Consider the following 16,236-nt stretch of genomic DNA (forward strand, 5'->3'; position numbering starts at 1 on the left):
CGCTACTTGGCGGTACCGAGGATTCGTGTTCGCTGGAGAGCGATTGATCGGGACGAGAAATTTGTATCTCGGGAGCGGTGGTAGTGCTAGTAGGAGCAGCCGATGATGTGTTCGGAGGGAAAGCATCTAGGTGAGAGGCTGGTTGAGACAACAGCCCCAACAAGGAACCTTCACCACATCCTAGTTCGGCAACCTAGGGAATCGCGGAACTGTCAGCCTAAAGTCTACAGCTACACGGCATTCATACAAAACGCCGAACAAAGGTTCTAGAGTGGTGGGTATGCTTACAGAATGGATGGATTCCTTTTTTAAAACTTCGACGCAGAACGTTCTACGTTGAGTGACTAAGGCTGGGAAGAATGAAGGGCCTTCATTCGACTGTGATAAGTAGGTGAAATCGCCCCTTTCGTTACGAGGAGACTCTGTATCGGACTAGAACGATTCAAAACGATTTGAGAATAAGAGATTATAAAAGTGTCAGTGTAAGAAAGAAATCGAAGGCAATAAAAGAGAGGAAGACATGTGATATATGAAATCGATCGTAACATTAGCGTACATTTTTGGAAGCTTGAACCATTGTATAGTAAAACTAGAAATCGAATCACACAGTCGAATCAAACAAGCGGAAAGTAAAATAATAATAAAATTGTAAATGGGAGTCAAGCGAAGTAAATCTGGAACACTGAAAGAAAGGGGTGTGGTGGAATTATAAATGTGAAGCGAACTCAGGTGAGCAGAATTTATGAAAAGGCACAAAAGATTTCAATACAGGTGACCCGCTTCAGTCGTTGCGCAAGTCATCCTGCAAATAAGATATCAACCTTTCAACCCTGTGCTCTTGCTAGCGAAAAGTGTGAATTCTCACGTAAGATATATCATGCAAATGATATCAGAAGTCAAGTGCATGAAAGGATCCATTGGAATGAATATGTAATCAAATGAAAGTGTTGAAAACAAGGACCAAATGAAGAAGGCATTACCTCACCGCACTTTCATTCAGCGTGAATGGTCACTGGAACAGGTGATAGCCGGTATAACCAGTGTGCCTCAGGTTGAGACTTACAGTCAGCATCCGTTCACTGACGATTTCGGCATCAGCCCAGCATAGTCTGTCATCAAAAATGGAAACCGCTAGGTTAGACTCCCTTTGCCGGACGTGTCAAAGAAGGCGGGTGTAAGACGTGCACCCGAATGCACGTACTGCTTCACTGTCTTCATAAACATTGATCGAGATGTTGGATGACGATGATAAGGTAATCATAACTTATCTGCAAATGGCTCAACATTCATGCAAAGCTGCCACTGCAGGCTCATTGTGAACGAGCTCGAAACCTTCCCAAATTCCTGCAAGTTCAACCACTATTTCGAACCGGATGATCACCATTCCATCGAAGAAGATGGATTGAAGGAAAGTCTTTACCAAGTCCGATCAATGTCAAAGGAAAGGACCCAAGGTTGTGCGCAACATCCTGTTTCAAGCTTTGATGTTGGTAGACGCACCCGTTTGACTCCCTCAGGACACGCCTCTGAAATCATCATTGCACGGTGACGTAGTTTGTTTCTTGTCCACGCCTTTGAGTAATGACTGTCTTCATAGCATAGAACCACATGCTGGACGCGAGCTTCAGCCTGTTGAGGAGGTTAAGAGTAAACCCAATGTGACATTATCAGTTACGGGTCTCCATGAAATGATGTTCTTTTTAGGGGATTTGTAGGAGTATTGGACCTTCTCTGTGTCTAACATCCGGTTGAACGGGGAAGTTGAAGGAGTAAGTGGCAATTTAAATGATCAGTTTGTTGACCAGAAAGTGGCCACAAAGAAGGATATACGTATTCCATAGTCATGAATTGTTACTTACCACTTGGCTTGAAATTCAACTCCTACGCTGACCATCGTCAATTCCAGCATCTGAATATCTGCCAACCTGCTTTTTCAGTTGCGCGAAGTTTCTCCAGCCAGTTCTTTTGCGATCTGATCCTATCTGATCATGCCACATTGACATGGGCAAGTTCAACTTACAAGAATGCCCTGTACTCGGATCGTTGTCGACGTGTGAGCCCCGCCCCGCTCCTCCTGACTTTCGTGTGAAATACACGGTCACCGGCACCGCCCTCCGGATTTCCATTGGAGATTGAACTTCACTGCAGCTGAGTCTTTTCGCCACTCCTGATTTTTTATTTTACTTGTACTCAACTTTTGCCATGGACGTGGCACCACCATCATTTGGACGCCAACTCAATGACCAACTTCCTCGAATACAAAACGCTGTCCAAGATCAAATTGCGTTTCTCGGTGATGTTAGAGACTATTTAAAGGAACGAGTGGCCTTGGAAAAGCAGTATGGTTCATCTCTACAAGTAAGCGTGGTCACTTTGCTCGAAGAATTAAGAATGATGACACTAAATTTCTTTCCGATCAACCAACAGGCCATCGTTAAAAAAGCTACGGAAAGGAGGATCAAAAGGGAGCAGATTATGTCCGTTGGTGCAGAGCCAAGTAAAGCTTGGAGTGGCTCTAGCAGGTAAACAATTCAATATCACTCATTCTACACAAGTCATCAATATCTAACCCTGTATTTTATCAGCACTCTTGATGCAGCGTGGTCGCGCATTCTTTCTGAAGCAGATGAAGAAGCTACGGATCATACCAATCTCGCAGAATCGATCCAAAATCAAGTTTGTGAGGTCTTAAAGGCAGCTGAACGCAAGAAAGAAGCTACGCGCAAAAAGGTCTGTATTTTGATGAGTGTCGATCGTCATACTGAAGCATATTACTTATCCTACTCCTTCTATATTTCTAGCACGTTGAATTTTCTACAAAACTATTATCGGAAAGAGACAAAGTGTATCATGACAAGATGAAAGTGAGCAAAAGTCACGTGTCTCCATAATTATCATCAACTGAAGCGCATCTCAATGTTGATAGGCTAAGCAACGCTATGATGATGCGTGTAGCGCGGTTGAATCTACTCGTGTCAAGCAAGGTCAAGCCAAAGATGAACGGCATTTGGAGAAGGCAGCTAAGAGCATGGACAATCACACGAACGAGATGCTCAGTAGCAAGAACGCTTACATCATTTCCCTACAAGTCGCCAATGAAGCCAAACATAGGTTCTATCAAGTCGATCTCCCAAGCTTAGGCGATGACTTCCAGGCTAGTTTTCAAATCAAATTAGTTGTGAGAACCGTGTGATTGATGTATGTTTATTGGCTCTATAGTCTCTTTGGTCGTTGACTACCTTCAAGTTGGTGTCCATCTTCAATAAGATTGCAGCATTAAACCAAACATACCTGGATGCTCAGCAATCGCACAATACACAGACGTTGGCCGCATCCGCTACCATCGATACTGTGACAGATCAAAGATTGTTCGTTGAATTCAACTTTCGGCCTTTTGTCGAACCGCAAGACTTCGTTTTCGAACCATGCCCTATATGGCATGATACATCTGATTTCGCTCTATCATCACCTGAACCAAAGACCTTACTTCAGAATAGGCTGGTTGAGGCGCGAGCCAAAGTTGAAGAATTGGAGCCATCGATCGAAGCTAAGCGGAATGAAATCTTGGGGCTCGAGAAGTTACGAGAGGCGTATGCACACAATGAGACGTTGGGTGACCCCGATGAAATTGTCGATAACCTTCTGGAAAGCGTTCGGCAAACTATCACGATGGAGACTCAGTTTACCGCATTACAAAAAGAGATTGAGGTCCTCGAAGACGCCTTGGGAGACGACCAAGGATGTCAACAACCTCACAGATTCAAAACTGCTAGCTTTGTCACACCTACACCATGTCATCTGTGTAAATCAAGTATATGGGGACTGGCTAAACAAGGTGTGACTTGCAAAGCTTGTTCGATTCATGCTCACGTCAAGTGCGGTCCTAAAGTACCAGCTGACTGTCCTGGCACCGCGCCACAACGAAATGGTCGAAGTCGACTTTCCATGGGGACGGGAGCTGGCTCAACATTCACTTCAGGTGCAGGTCAGTATCAAATTCCTCGTTAGACATTTAGCTTCTACAATTTACTGTATCCGCACAAGGTGACAAAGGTGTTTGTCTTACAGCTGCTGTCCCAACCTCGCCGAACCCAGGAGAACAGCAATTGGGTCGAGCGTCAACCGTGGTCCGCAAAACCTCTAATGCAGATGCTGGTTTGGGTCGATCGGCTACTACTTCTGCCCCGAGAAAGTCCTCGGTGCCTCGGCGTAACATCCCACCTCGCGAATCGGTGACCAAAGCTAAAATGCTATATGGTCATGAAGCTTCCACCCCATTCGAGGTTAGCGCTGCTGGTATGTTTATCCCCTGATCTGCTATTCCTAGTACGGTTCATCGACGCTATTTCTTGTTTTAGAATCGACTCTTGTGACGGTAATCACTCCAGATGATGGGTCAGGATGGATAAAAGTTGAAACTGAAGACGGTCGTCAAGGCTTAGTTCCTGCGACTTACGTGGAAATTATTCCTACCGAATCCCGCTCAGCTGGAGCACCACAAATTCCACCACGAATGAAACGAGGTCAGACCACTTCCTTAACCACTGTCCGTACATCTTAAATGGGCCTGACGAATGTTGATTTGACTATAGGCCTGACAGCTAAAGTTCTATATGATTGGGCTGCTCAAGCGCCCGATGAGCATAGCATTTCAGTTGGTGAGACAGTCACCTTGACCGAGAATGGCGAAAACTATGGCGAAGGTTGGTATGAGATCAACAAAGCTGGAAAGAAGGGGATTATACCGAGCAATTATGTAGGTGTTTTTTCTCCATCCATCGACTTTGACCGGTGAATAATCATATGAGAGTCTAACTAAATTGTTTGGTAGGTCGAAATACTCTGAATCTTCTTTTTGGTCTGTCAATACTTGAGACCCCACAGTTGGGCATCAGCGTATCTGTATGCAGAAGCAGATGTGCTATGTATATAATTCTTGATCGTAGCTTGTTGTAATTTCAGCGCATGTCTAATCATTTGAAGATGTAAGTGTATGAGAATACCTAGCTGCTCCTTAATGCCTCCCCACCATGAAGTTGCCAAAAAAATCTTGACACGATCCACCACCATGTAGGATGCCCTGTACTTCCACTGTCTATCCCGCTGCGGTCTTCATCTTGGTTCGGGAATCAAGGTCGTTTGTAGAAAAATTGCTTTGTTGTCCCGCTTTGACAGGTACAACCCCCTTTGCCTTCCTCACGCAACATATACATAACCTCACGCGACCTCTTTGCTTCCTCTGCGGAACCCGGCTTTTTATCTATAAGGGGCTTTGGAGTCATCAGAAAATGATAAATGAGCTACGTATACAACGACAGCAAACCCATCCCTATAAATACCAGAAAAGGTCTAAAATCTGAAACCAAGACCTTGATCTAAAGGCTCCAATCGTAGCTGGAATTCAAAATGATTCAACTGTGCCATTAGTGACATGGAACTGCTTTGCTTTTTGAGGTCACCTATTCGCACGGAAATGTACAGACATCAGCCAATATCACATTTGATAGGCAATGTGGAGATAAGCATAATGTTTTTACAGCTTAGTGGCAAATTCTTTATGGAACCGCCTTGTAAAAAGATGCACAAGTCCCCTTCTGATGAAGTTCAAACTTTATTTCCAAGGAGACATTGTATTCACCCCTACCATCAAATGGACAAGACAGACCCCTAATCCTTGCAATTCTTGTACCAATTTTTTAAAACAAACAAATTCAAAGCCAGATCACAGCATGTCCCAAGGGTAGGCATTTGATGGAATGTGTGCATAAAATTCATCTCCTTGGGATTGAATTCTGAATCTCATGGGATGCACATTCTGTGGATGGTTTGTTTCTTTTGCTGAGCTGTGCCATCACTATACAACAGAAAATGTACCAGTGGGCCTCACTCTTCCTCAGCATCACATGATTTTTCTTTGCACAAAGCATTAAAGCAGCATGGGAATTCAGGTGACCGTCTTTAATTCCACAACACTCTGTACCTGGGGATTTAAGTTGAGGCTGTCATGATCACAGGATAAATGTCGATGTTGACCACATATCACTGGCAGGCCTGCAATGCAACTCCAAATTGAGTTTCTTATCTTATTTGTAGGGCGAAACAGTGGCATTCTCCTATCTTGATAATGTTGGAAATGCATCAAAGACTTTTGCAACTTTCATGGATGGAAGAACAATTAGATACCGCCGAGTCCTTCATCAACTTCAAGGTGTGAGTATGGAGTTTTATAAGTTTCAAGTGTCCATTCAAAGTCGCAACTTTGAACCTTCTTTCACAAGCTGGACGATGCCTACATGATATATCTTGGAAATGGATGTTTTTGAAATATACATGTCAACATGAAAGCGGATTGAGGACCTCACAACCCCCTCAATGGAAAACTAATCCCACACAAACGTGTGCCACCTCCCACACTTGATCATCCATTCAGAAGGTTTTGATCTTGTTCCCATAACCTCCCCGACAATTTTGTTCAGCTTGAATTCTTCGACCATTTTTTCTTCTGGAAGACCAAGCTGCCCTAAACCATCTAGCATTGTAAGATTGACTTCAATCACTTATCTTTATTATGAGTTGAATATTCTAAATCATGGAACTCACTCGATCCTGACAGCCAGACTCCTTGAGACGTCAATGCAATAGTATGTTCACTACCACAGCAAGCCTGAACAACATCAATAACGTCTCCATTCTCTCCTGCTCCGCCAATGTCAACAAGTGTGGGAAATGATAGATCACTGGCAGTTTGTCCACATTGACCATTTCGATTAGATCCCCATGTATAGAGAGTACCATCATTGCTGAGAGCGAGGCTATGAAAGGCACCACAATCAACATATTTCACATTTTCTAGCCCTTCTATAAGCTGTGGGGTATTAACTGGAGCTGAATGGACTCCGAGCCCTAGCTGACCCAGACGATTATCGCCACACGAGAATACCATTGAGCGGTACCCATCATTATCAAGCTCATCTCGATTGTGAACCAGGATGAGAAAGTGACCAGCTCCGGCGGCGATATTGACTTCCGTAAGAGTCGAGTCTAGATCAGGGATATCAAGAGTGGTGCAAGTTTTTTGGCCCGATTTTGAAGGCCCCGCGAGAAGTGAATCGAAGGAGGGCCAAAGCTCTAGTTTACAACTATAAGTGTCGGCTTGGCTTGACTGATCTGTTGGTAGCAGTGGTGCGAGTCTTACTTCTGAAGTCGGTGCCGCTAAAACAAGGCCCGTACCGCTGATGGCCACAGCTTGATACTGTCTACAATCTTCAGCCGAGATTTTTGTCGAGTGAGGGGAATCATTGTGCCGATGTATGCACCCTTCAGTATCAAGATAGCCCAATACTTCTTCGCCCCCAATCCATTGTTTGATATTGATCAACTGAGTTGTAGTGGTACCAGGACGGATGGCGACACGATCCTGAGTATGATCGTATCCCCAAATTTGAATTCCAGACTCACTGCCCTCCGCTTCCACTAGACTCTTCCAGATGATTGAACCTGATCAGCATCAAAGACTGTTCAAAGGCGAATGGCTGAAGACTTGGCTCACCTTCTACAATCGTTTGACAGTCTGTAGCGCTAGCTATTTTCGAAAATTTAACGCCCGGACTGATTGGAACCAATTGAGGTTCATTGATACGTTTGCTTGCTTTGATATCTGAATTGGTCTGATGAAAGAGATTTGAGCCGAATGAACAAAGTTGATGTTGTACGCGGTTCATGTTGTATGGAATACGTGTAGACTCATACCGACATATAAACATGACATGGATTCCACATGTAATTTTTCCATGTCATGTTTGGTCAAAATTCATCTCCAAGCCAAAAACCGTCCGACATGACTCATACCGACACACATTGACATGGATTTTTGATTCAAAAAAACCGTGTCGTAACATGAGTCATTGCGGACGGTCTGACGACCGAAAAGTGTCATGCCGACAAAAAACATGACACCATATCACATCTAATAGATTTACCGGTTCACCACCGGTACATAGGTTTCAATATATGGCCTTTGTCTTTATATCCACTCTTTTTGCGCTTCTATCAGATTGTATCACTAGAATTTGGCACAAAACAACATAAACTATCTATTATCATAGTTCATATTACCAATATTACCACAACCCCTTCGTAAACATATTCCTTGAAGATGTCTAGTGTCTGCAAAAAATGCAACATCAACTTAGTCGAACAACAATACACACAATTGAAAATGTGTGAAGACTGCCTCAAGAAGCTTAGTGATGATGTACCAGCTGTCGCTAACAAGAACAGTCAACTCTCAAGTGCTTCTGGAAATCATGCATTTAATAATCACATATCAGTAGCAGACAAGAAGAAGGAATCGCAGGCACTTCGAAACCGCTTTGCTGCAGTGAAATCACAGGAACGTCAAGGCCTCTCACGTCTGAATCAATCAGCCTCATCTTTGTCTTCTTCTTCGAACCAACCAACCACATCAGCCACTCAATCATCATACACTTTCACTGCTAAGCTCGCAATGTATCACCATGGCCGTATCAGCCGAACGTTCTTTCCTCATCATGCAGCAAACATCAAACTTTTAATCACTGAAGAGGAAACTGATCATCTTCTCTGGATCAAAGCTTGCCGTGGAATTTTTGAGCAGTTTTCTAGTTAAATACGAGAAATAAGGAACAACATTCCACTAAACAGCATTTAGTCACAATGTATTTCATTTTGAAAATTCGAAATTCAAAATGAAACTTTTAAACACAGCTCTGGTCTAAAGTCCCTTCTGAATCGCCAACTCTCCCCACCTATCAACTCAAACATTCCATCTTTCACTTTTGTTTCTTTGGGTAAGTATTTCAACTCCTCCTATCTTTCAAGTACCCACAATATTTAACTTCTTTTGTCTTCAATCAATTCTACCTAAAACGATTAGGACAACTGAAATTGAACCAAAGGAACCATCACGATTCAAGTTTCCCCAAATCACGATTTGATTTGACTCAAATTTATTTGGTTCATCATTGAACTGTTCTCTTCTTCATGTATAGATAATTTCATTGATTGGTTCATCAACTTCACATTGACTATTTTTGTTTTTGGATCAATAGTTCTTTTAGTGATTAGATATCAAAACATTATCTCAACCTAAATTAACTAGATTCGATCGTTTCCTTTCGATTCAACGATAACGAATCAATTCCTTTTGATTTAACGATAACGAATCGTTTCCTTTTGATTTAACAATAACGAATTGTTCCCATTTGATTGAACAAAAACAGTTCGTTTTGATCTGAAATCCATCGTTTTGATCCGAAATTGACCGTTTCCCTTTTGAAATCAATCGTTTTGATTAGAAATCGATCTTTTCCATCCAAAATCAATTGTTTTCAATTTCTTCCATTTAGATCATGATGATTACGTGAGATCCAACTTGATACCTTCTTCCATGATGGTCAGATACCAGTACACGCAGAAGTCTCACAGGTCAATTTGATAGAGGATGGAATCAGATCTTGCATGTTCATTCTTCACTATGTGAATGCGGAACTACTTGATCTCCATTCCTCTATCAAATTGGTTTTGGATCATGATGATCTACGGTCCCTGCTGAGGTTCAACTGTACTTGTCCTCCCCAAGAAGACTGGGTTGGCTTCACGCACCAGACTCTTGTGGGTAGGGTTTGACGCAGACCTTATGCAAGCCTAATCATCATTATCCAAGTGTGGGATGGACACTGAAAGTGGGTTGCTATCTGACTGTAAGGGATCTTTAGCTGATGACCTTTTAATTTTGTCTTTTATTAGTGATAAGAAGAAATATAGATCTCCATCACAGAAACGTGGTCGAAAAAAGCTTAAAGCTGATCAAGTAGAAATTCGAATAGCAATCAAGAAAACCAAGATCATTGCTTGTTGGGTTCATCATCCAAATACCCCAACCCCTTCTTCTGATCAGACGTTGGACATGAATCGAGCTGAGAAACGAGCTCACATTCGTGCTGAATTTAAACAGAAGATCCGTGATCGATTTGGTCTTCCTAGAGATGCTACATTCATCTTTCGAACTGAGCATGGAAAACAAAAACATTTATCACTTACGTTTGGTACTGTAGTCTTATTGAATAAATATGGAACAAAGCTCCTTGCTGTGGTCCGATTCAACAAACGTCAATATACTGGAAAACGGTTGAACACAGGAAAATTGAAGTGCGAACTTGTACCTGAATGTGCAAAACTCTTCGAAAACTTCAACAACTCAATCATGACTTTATATCAACATGGAACTGCCCGATATCGCTGTGTGACAAATGGTGCAGCTGAAGCTCTGAAGCACATGAAATCTGGTCAGATGTTTGTGATGGGGTTTCGTGGTGGATATAGGCAGAAAAAATATGGTGGTGTGTATTTATTATTATTATTGTTTTAACTTTTCTATGATTTGGAGGAGAGTTTGATTTTATTCTTTTGGCTACTAGGTCCTTACGCTCTCAATCCGACTACTGCACACCTTGTGGCTTGAATGGAAAATGACTTACGTCATCAGATGTACCTTCCATATATCAATCACTTCTTAGTGGAACGATTTGCATCTCTATCCCTTGGTGCCTTTCAATCCAACTGTGAACGAGCTGCACAATGTCATGCACCATCCTGGGCATCAAAGTCTTTTTTCAAATCACCCAATGGACGTGTCTTTGGTTCCAATTTTGTTATCACACGTGATGAGTTTGCTAACAAGGTGCATGTTGATAACAATCACTCCGGCTATACCTTTGGATTATTTAGTCTGATTCATCGGGATACAGGTAGGTTGTATCGACGTGGTAGAACCTCAAAGCATGGCTATACTAAAGGAGCCCAATTTGTATTTCCTGACTACAATTTTGACATTAATTTTGATGGATGTGATGGAGCTGTTGAAATGGTTTGGGCATCAGACATCAAACACTACAGTACTCACTTGAAGACTTTTACTCATGATCATCAACCTATCAAGCCAGAGGATGCAAAGATAACCCAATTCGGATCATCTTGTCAAATTGCTAAAAGTATAGTTCAACGTCTTAACCAGCTTACTGACATGCGAGACAACAGGAGCGATGAAGAGTGGGAAATTTACCGAGAAACATTAGTTGAAAATTATGCAGACGAGTTGATTCGTAAATGTGATATGATAAAATGTCAGAAGCAGAAGGATGAGATGGAAGCTTTCAAAGCAAAATTGAAATCCTTGTAATTTCACTTTTTTTTTCTATTTTTATAAACAGTTTGTCTCCTTTTATCACATTATGAATCAGTGTTTGTTTCTTTTTCCGTAAACAAAAAAACATATTTGTCTCTTTTAATCAAGAACTAAAAAAACCATCCAAGAAAAGATGCATATAAAACATGAGTTTTCAAATAGAATTATAAAACATTCATCACAAAGTACCAAAAGAGTTTAGATCTTTTCCTTCAAAGAGAGTGCCATCCCAGTTGTGATCTACCAAAGCGTTACACATAAAACGAAATGCAACCCATATATTAGAGTACTTGAGGTTCTTGTGTGAGAGATTCAAGGTGGGCATGATGAGATCTGCAACCAATGAAAACCAGTCAGGTGTGTAAGTAAACAAACTATGTATCTCAGGATAATCTTCTAAGATTTGACTATCTATGTCTTCAGGGGGGACATGAATCAACCCATCATCCCCATCAAACAACTCAACAGGATTTTTGTAGCAAAAGTCAGCACTGTGACCACTGGGAAGGGCGGAGTGAGGATCCTTTCTACGTTTGCTCTGGTTGTATCGTTCGGTAAATAGATCCAACTGATTCTGAATGAAAGGAATCCACAAATAAAGGAACAAAAGCCTTCAAAACAAGTAACAGTCAGCTTTCATTCTAAAAGGAGTAGGAGTATCACTTACCAATCAAGTTGAATGTCAGGGTCAAAGAAACCAGCCTCGAGTGAATTAAAAAGTCTTTGAACAACACCACAATTATGTTGTCGCATTAATTGACTCCAAAAGCACTCTATTTTCTGGTTCCGAACTGATTTTGTAAACTTGTGTCTTTTCAATGCTTGTTCCTCTGGAATTCCGCCGTGAATACAAACAAACGCAGAGTGACTGGCTGCCATCTTCCCAGTCTCAGTTCCTCAATCAGTGTAAAGATACTGTGGTGCACCACCATACTTTTTAACACATTGAAGATAGTATATATCAATATGACGGGGGTCACTATTGGTGACATGTACAAAGAGACCCAGAATGTGGCAAGACCAAGCATTGATGAATCCATATATCCTAATGCCCCACTTCTGGAGCTTGTCATGACCGTCTGCCGGCCATATATGATTTGGACCTGGACACCTAAAAGTACGGCGAACTAGGACTCTTCTTTGCCGGCGTAATACTCCTTCTGGATCAATTTGCTCAACATTTCTGCAAGACGGTCTCTGTTTGTTTGTAAAAAGGTAAGTATGCATCTTGTCAGATAGATTACAAGGTGAAGAGCAGACCTATGAATGTGGACATTGTGTTCCTTGAGTAAAATGTTCTTGATGGAACGAATGCCAGCTTCTTCTCCATTTTCTGACTGGATATCGGTAACAAGCTGGCCTACCTCTTCTTCTGTGTACTTTCCTTTGTCAATATCATCAACCTTACGAGTTAGGTTCATGTCTTTGCAATTACAAGCTAAGGTTGATCAACTAATTTTGATATGATCCTCATTCTTCAAGCATATGAGCATCTCTTCGATTGATTTGCCTTCATGGAAGTGTTTGCTGATGGCATTACGTCTTTGAAGCTGTTTCTTGCGAAGGGGAGGCTGAGTTTTGTTGTGATTCAAATGTTTACGATGTCAATTGATTGTTCTCTCAGTCAGCCTTATTCCTTCTTTTGCAAGTTCATCTTGTATTTCTCGTATGGTGAGTCTGTTGTTGAAACCATTTTCCAGCACCAAGTTGATAATAGCTTTGTTGTTTTGTTGAAACGTGTTTTTTTGTTTTTTTTTTTACAAATTTCGCTTTTCTACGTGTAGAAAAGCGGTCAAGCAAAACGCGATTTCTCAAAATCCGGGCTAAGTGAACGCAGCCTGAGTGTTTAATTCTTTTTTTGGACTCTAAATTGAAATATTACAAAAAAAAACATCTGGAGTCATGTTGTGTTGGTATGAGACTTCCCGGACGGCATGATGTACGAGATGACTCATGTTACAACACGGTTTTTTTGAATCAAAAATCCATGTCGATGTGTGTGGGTATGAGTCATGTCGGACGGTTTTTGGTTCGGAGATGAATTTCGACCAAACATGACATGAAAAAATTACATGTGGAATCCATGTCATGTTTATATGTCGGTATGAGTCTACACGTATTCCATAATGTTGTGCTAACTTAACTAAGTCCCTCTCGGACGAACGAGTAGTCGAGACGTCCGAGAGGGACTTAGTTAAGTTAGAATGTTGTGACCGATTGCCCAATCGAAATCCGCTAAATGCCGTCCTTGAATCTAAATTCATGCCCCGGCTCTTTTCATGCTTGTGCGGATCCACGCTCGGGAGTGACACTCAAGCATTCGACTCAAGCAGCGTCATGAGCAAGGACCATCTGGAAGTCACCCAAAGGGCTTCACAAGTTAACTATGTCTTGTAGGTTATTCAAAATGCCTGCTCGATTGCCTTCGAACATAACCCCTTGCGGCGCTGCCCCCCGCAGGGATGCTTGGAGATTCCCTTGCCATGCGAGCGCGCAATTTTTTCCAGTCAACCTCGTTATATATATGTGTCTCTTGTTTCGACAAGTAGAAATATCTTTGGAGAATTTTTTTGTTAGCCTTATATGAAAGCCTCGGTTCTGGATCGGATTTTGCGAAACATCTTAACGGTTTGTTGGCTTCTCATACGATTTGATGAACGTTCGGTCGTGATGGAAGCACCACTTCGCCCGTACATGGCTGCTCAAGCTACGTTTTGCCATGGGTTCTCCACCTTGCCTGCGTTGTTTTTCTTTATCGACCGACATGGTGGAGCTTTGTTGTACGCATTGCAAATCCCGTTACTACTTCATGATTCTCCAGTGCGGACGGCTCAGCATCACGCTTACATATTTCGGCGTGCCTGTGAGCGATCAACAAGCAGGGCTCAAATCCTGGTTGAGAGTCAAAGCCCGGGTGCATCTGGTTGCGATTGAGACCAATTTCACACTTTGACTTTTTGTGAAATTGATATTTTCACGAGGATTGATCAGGATGTTATAGTCAATGTGATCGAAGTCTTCTCATTGGTTGGCATCGAGTGAAAGAGTTGTATGGATGCCCAAAAGACGCGTCTGATCGAACGGTTATCCTATTTACTTGACCTGAAAGATTTTTGGGCCATTATATACGCCGAGTTGTGAAATCAACTGAGAAATTGCTGAGGATTGAGATCGAACCAATTAGCAGCCCTTGAGTTCACGCGTTTGGAAAGGATGAGTGAAATTGGTCAAAGCATCAAGAACCGAGTATATAAACTGATTCACGAGCTGTTTCCTTTGGCCTCCATTCATCATCCTTACCATCTATTTCCAAACTCACATTTTCAAAATCTTCCACCAAAATCCTATCATCAACTTTCTAAACCCTCATCTCAATTATTCGAAGCTCTAAACGTCATCTTTCAAATATCCAACAATGTTTTCTGCTATACTTTCTGAAGCTTCACGGGCCCAGGTTGCTCAAGGTGCTCAATGGCTACTCGACGTCATGGGTGGTGCCCCGGTCTTGACTTCCAAAGTCAACTATAAGTTGTGTTTGGCGGTCGCGGTCTTCGTATTGATCATGGATCTCCTCAACAAAGTCTCACCCTCGTTCTCGAGCGATGTGAACAAATTCCTTGCTCGCGTTCAAGAAGAGCTCGATTACTTTTCACCATCAGAACTAGGACAATCACTGGTAAGCTTTTTTTTCTTTTGTACATTTTTGGCGTCCCGTTCAACTTCTGACATCTTGATTTATCTCCTCTTTCAGACTCCTTTACTCAGCACCAAGAAACACTCGTCAATTCTGCCTTACGGCACCATGGAGAAAAGTCCACGACAAGATGTCTCTGCGCCCTCCATCTCTGGGCCGTTTGTGAATCTGCATGAAAATCTTACCAAGATTTCAGTGCAAGAGAAAGCGAAAAACTATCATCAGGTTAGTTCTCATTACTGCGAAAAGATATATGGAAACTTTGTCTGATCCTTTGTTCATTACGACTTTCTTCTAACAGCGGATCAGGGAGCTTTTGAAACCAAAAGCGCGAAGCGTTTCCCCAACTTCCGCGCCACTCAGTCAAGCACCCTAGATCACGTTCACGCATCGATATATGCCCAACATTTCAGCTCTTCAGGTCAGTCTACTACTGCTAATGCCTCTGACATATCTTATGTGCAGTCACTGATCGGTAACCTGTGTTATAGATCATCCTGACTAGCTCGCTTCGAAACCAAACCTGGAGCATGCCACCGAGACAATCGGAGGAATTTCTAGCCAGCTGCAAAAAACAATCATTGCAACAATCAGCCTAGAACTAACGAAGCAATGCTTGATAATCGGACGCGTACTTCGACAATTTCAATGATCCCGCGCTTGTGCTCTACTTGCCCACGAATCTTGCTCTCGAACGCGTTCGGAGGTCGTGAATGATCGCGATAACCACCGTCATAGTATTAGTGCCCAGTGAATTATCATCTTGGCTGCAAACCATTAATCAAATCACACCGCACACAATTCAGATTCCCAATTCTCATTCACTCATCACGCATCAACCAAAGGTCACATACTCTACCCTCGCCATATCATCTAAAATCGTTTGGAAACATAGTCTTCATCTCAATCAATCTTACAATCCACCTTTCGTGATCCCTCACTTGATTGGTCCCAAATCAAATTCTTTGGCAGCTTCAAATATATTTTATCTCGTTGTGTGGTGCTTTGACCTTTCTTAGTTGCTTATCATTCAGTAATCTTTTTTCAGTAATCTCAGTTTCAATTTATTTCACATCTCTTTCTCACTTTTAATCTCATTTTTATCTGTTAGAATATCAATCACTTAAAACTCATTTTTGTATCTCATCATTGAGTTTGATGTTTTGATTTCCTTTTCTCTTTCTCTTTCTCTTTCTCTCTATTTCATTTTCTCTTTCTCTCTATTTCATTTTCTCTCTATTCTCATTTTCTTCATTTCTTTTTAATTTCTCAATTTTTTGCAACTCATTTCACATTTTCTCATGAAAGAGTCTTTAGC

The 16,236-nt window shown here is 41.9% G+C and overlaps 6 protein-coding genes across 6 annotated transcripts; 4 read left to right on the forward strand and 2 right to left on the reverse strand.

The window, feature by feature from the left end:
• Positions 1-2,201: 2,201 nt before the first annotated feature.
• Positions 2,202-4,996, forward strand: MELLADRAFT_76260 (uncharacterized protein; the record flags this gene model as incomplete). Its single annotated transcript, XM_007403512.1, has 10 exons — positions 2,202-2,358; positions 2,428-2,522; positions 2,586-2,730; positions 2,802-2,864; positions 2,927-3,178; positions 3,220-3,985; positions 4,069-4,296; positions 4,359-4,523; positions 4,593-4,756; positions 4,832-4,996. Coding segments are annotated over 10 exons (2,050 nt in total), but the record flags the coding sequence as incomplete, so codon positions are not given.
• A 1,309-nt stretch (positions 4,997-6,305) lies between these two features.
• MELLADRAFT_54427 (uncharacterized protein) lies at positions 6,306-6,988 on the reverse strand (the record flags this gene model as incomplete). Its single annotated transcript, XM_007404035.1, has 2 exons — positions 6,306-6,529; positions 6,601-6,988. 2 exons carry the CDS (start codon positions 6,941-6,943, stop codon positions 6,381-6,383), a joined length of 492 nt encoding a protein of 163 aa, XP_007404097.1.
• Positions 6,989-7,081: 93 nt separating this feature from the next.
• On the reverse strand, positions 7,082-7,762 carry MELLADRAFT_70414 (uncharacterized protein; the record flags this gene model as incomplete). The annotated part of the gene is made up of 2 exons (XM_007404034.1): positions 7,082-7,473; positions 7,550-7,762. Coding segments are annotated over 2 exons (564 nt in total), but the record flags the coding sequence as incomplete, so codon positions are not given.
• A 393-nt stretch (positions 7,763-8,155) lies between these two features.
• On the forward strand, positions 8,156-8,647 carry MELLADRAFT_101075 (uncharacterized protein; the record flags this gene model as incomplete). The annotated part of the gene is made up of 1 exon (XM_007403513.1): positions 8,156-8,647. The coding sequence occupies one exon, from the start codon at positions 8,156-8,158 to the stop codon at positions 8,645-8,647; it is 492 nt and encodes a 163-aa protein (XP_007403575.1).
• Positions 8,648-9,709: 1,062 nt separating this feature from the next.
• On the forward strand, positions 9,710-10,501 carry MELLADRAFT_86826 (uncharacterized protein; the record flags this gene model as incomplete). The annotated part of the gene is made up of 2 exons (XM_007403514.1): positions 9,710-10,379; positions 10,458-10,501. 2 exons carry the CDS (start codon positions 9,710-9,712, stop codon positions 10,499-10,501), a joined length of 714 nt encoding a protein of 237 aa, XP_007403576.1.
• Positions 10,502-14,639: 4,138 nt separating this feature from the next.
• MELLADRAFT_58444 (uncharacterized protein) lies at positions 14,640-15,419 on the forward strand (the record flags this gene model as incomplete). The annotated part of the gene is made up of 3 exons (XM_007403515.1): positions 14,640-14,900; positions 14,976-15,143; positions 15,228-15,419. The coding sequence occupies 3 exons, from the start codon at positions 14,640-14,642 to the stop codon at positions 15,417-15,419; spliced, it is 621 nt and encodes a 206-aa protein (XP_007403577.1).
• Between the last annotated feature and the right edge of the window lie 817 nt (positions 15,420-16,236).

This window comes from Melampsora larici-populina (genome assembly GCF_000204055.1).
Source record: "Melampsora larici-populina 98AG31 unplaced genomic scaffold MELLAscaffold_1, whole genome shotgun sequence".
NCBI classification, from domain to species: Eukaryota; Fungi; Basidiomycota; class Pucciniomycetes; order Pucciniales; family Melampsoraceae; genus Melampsora; species Melampsora laricis-populina.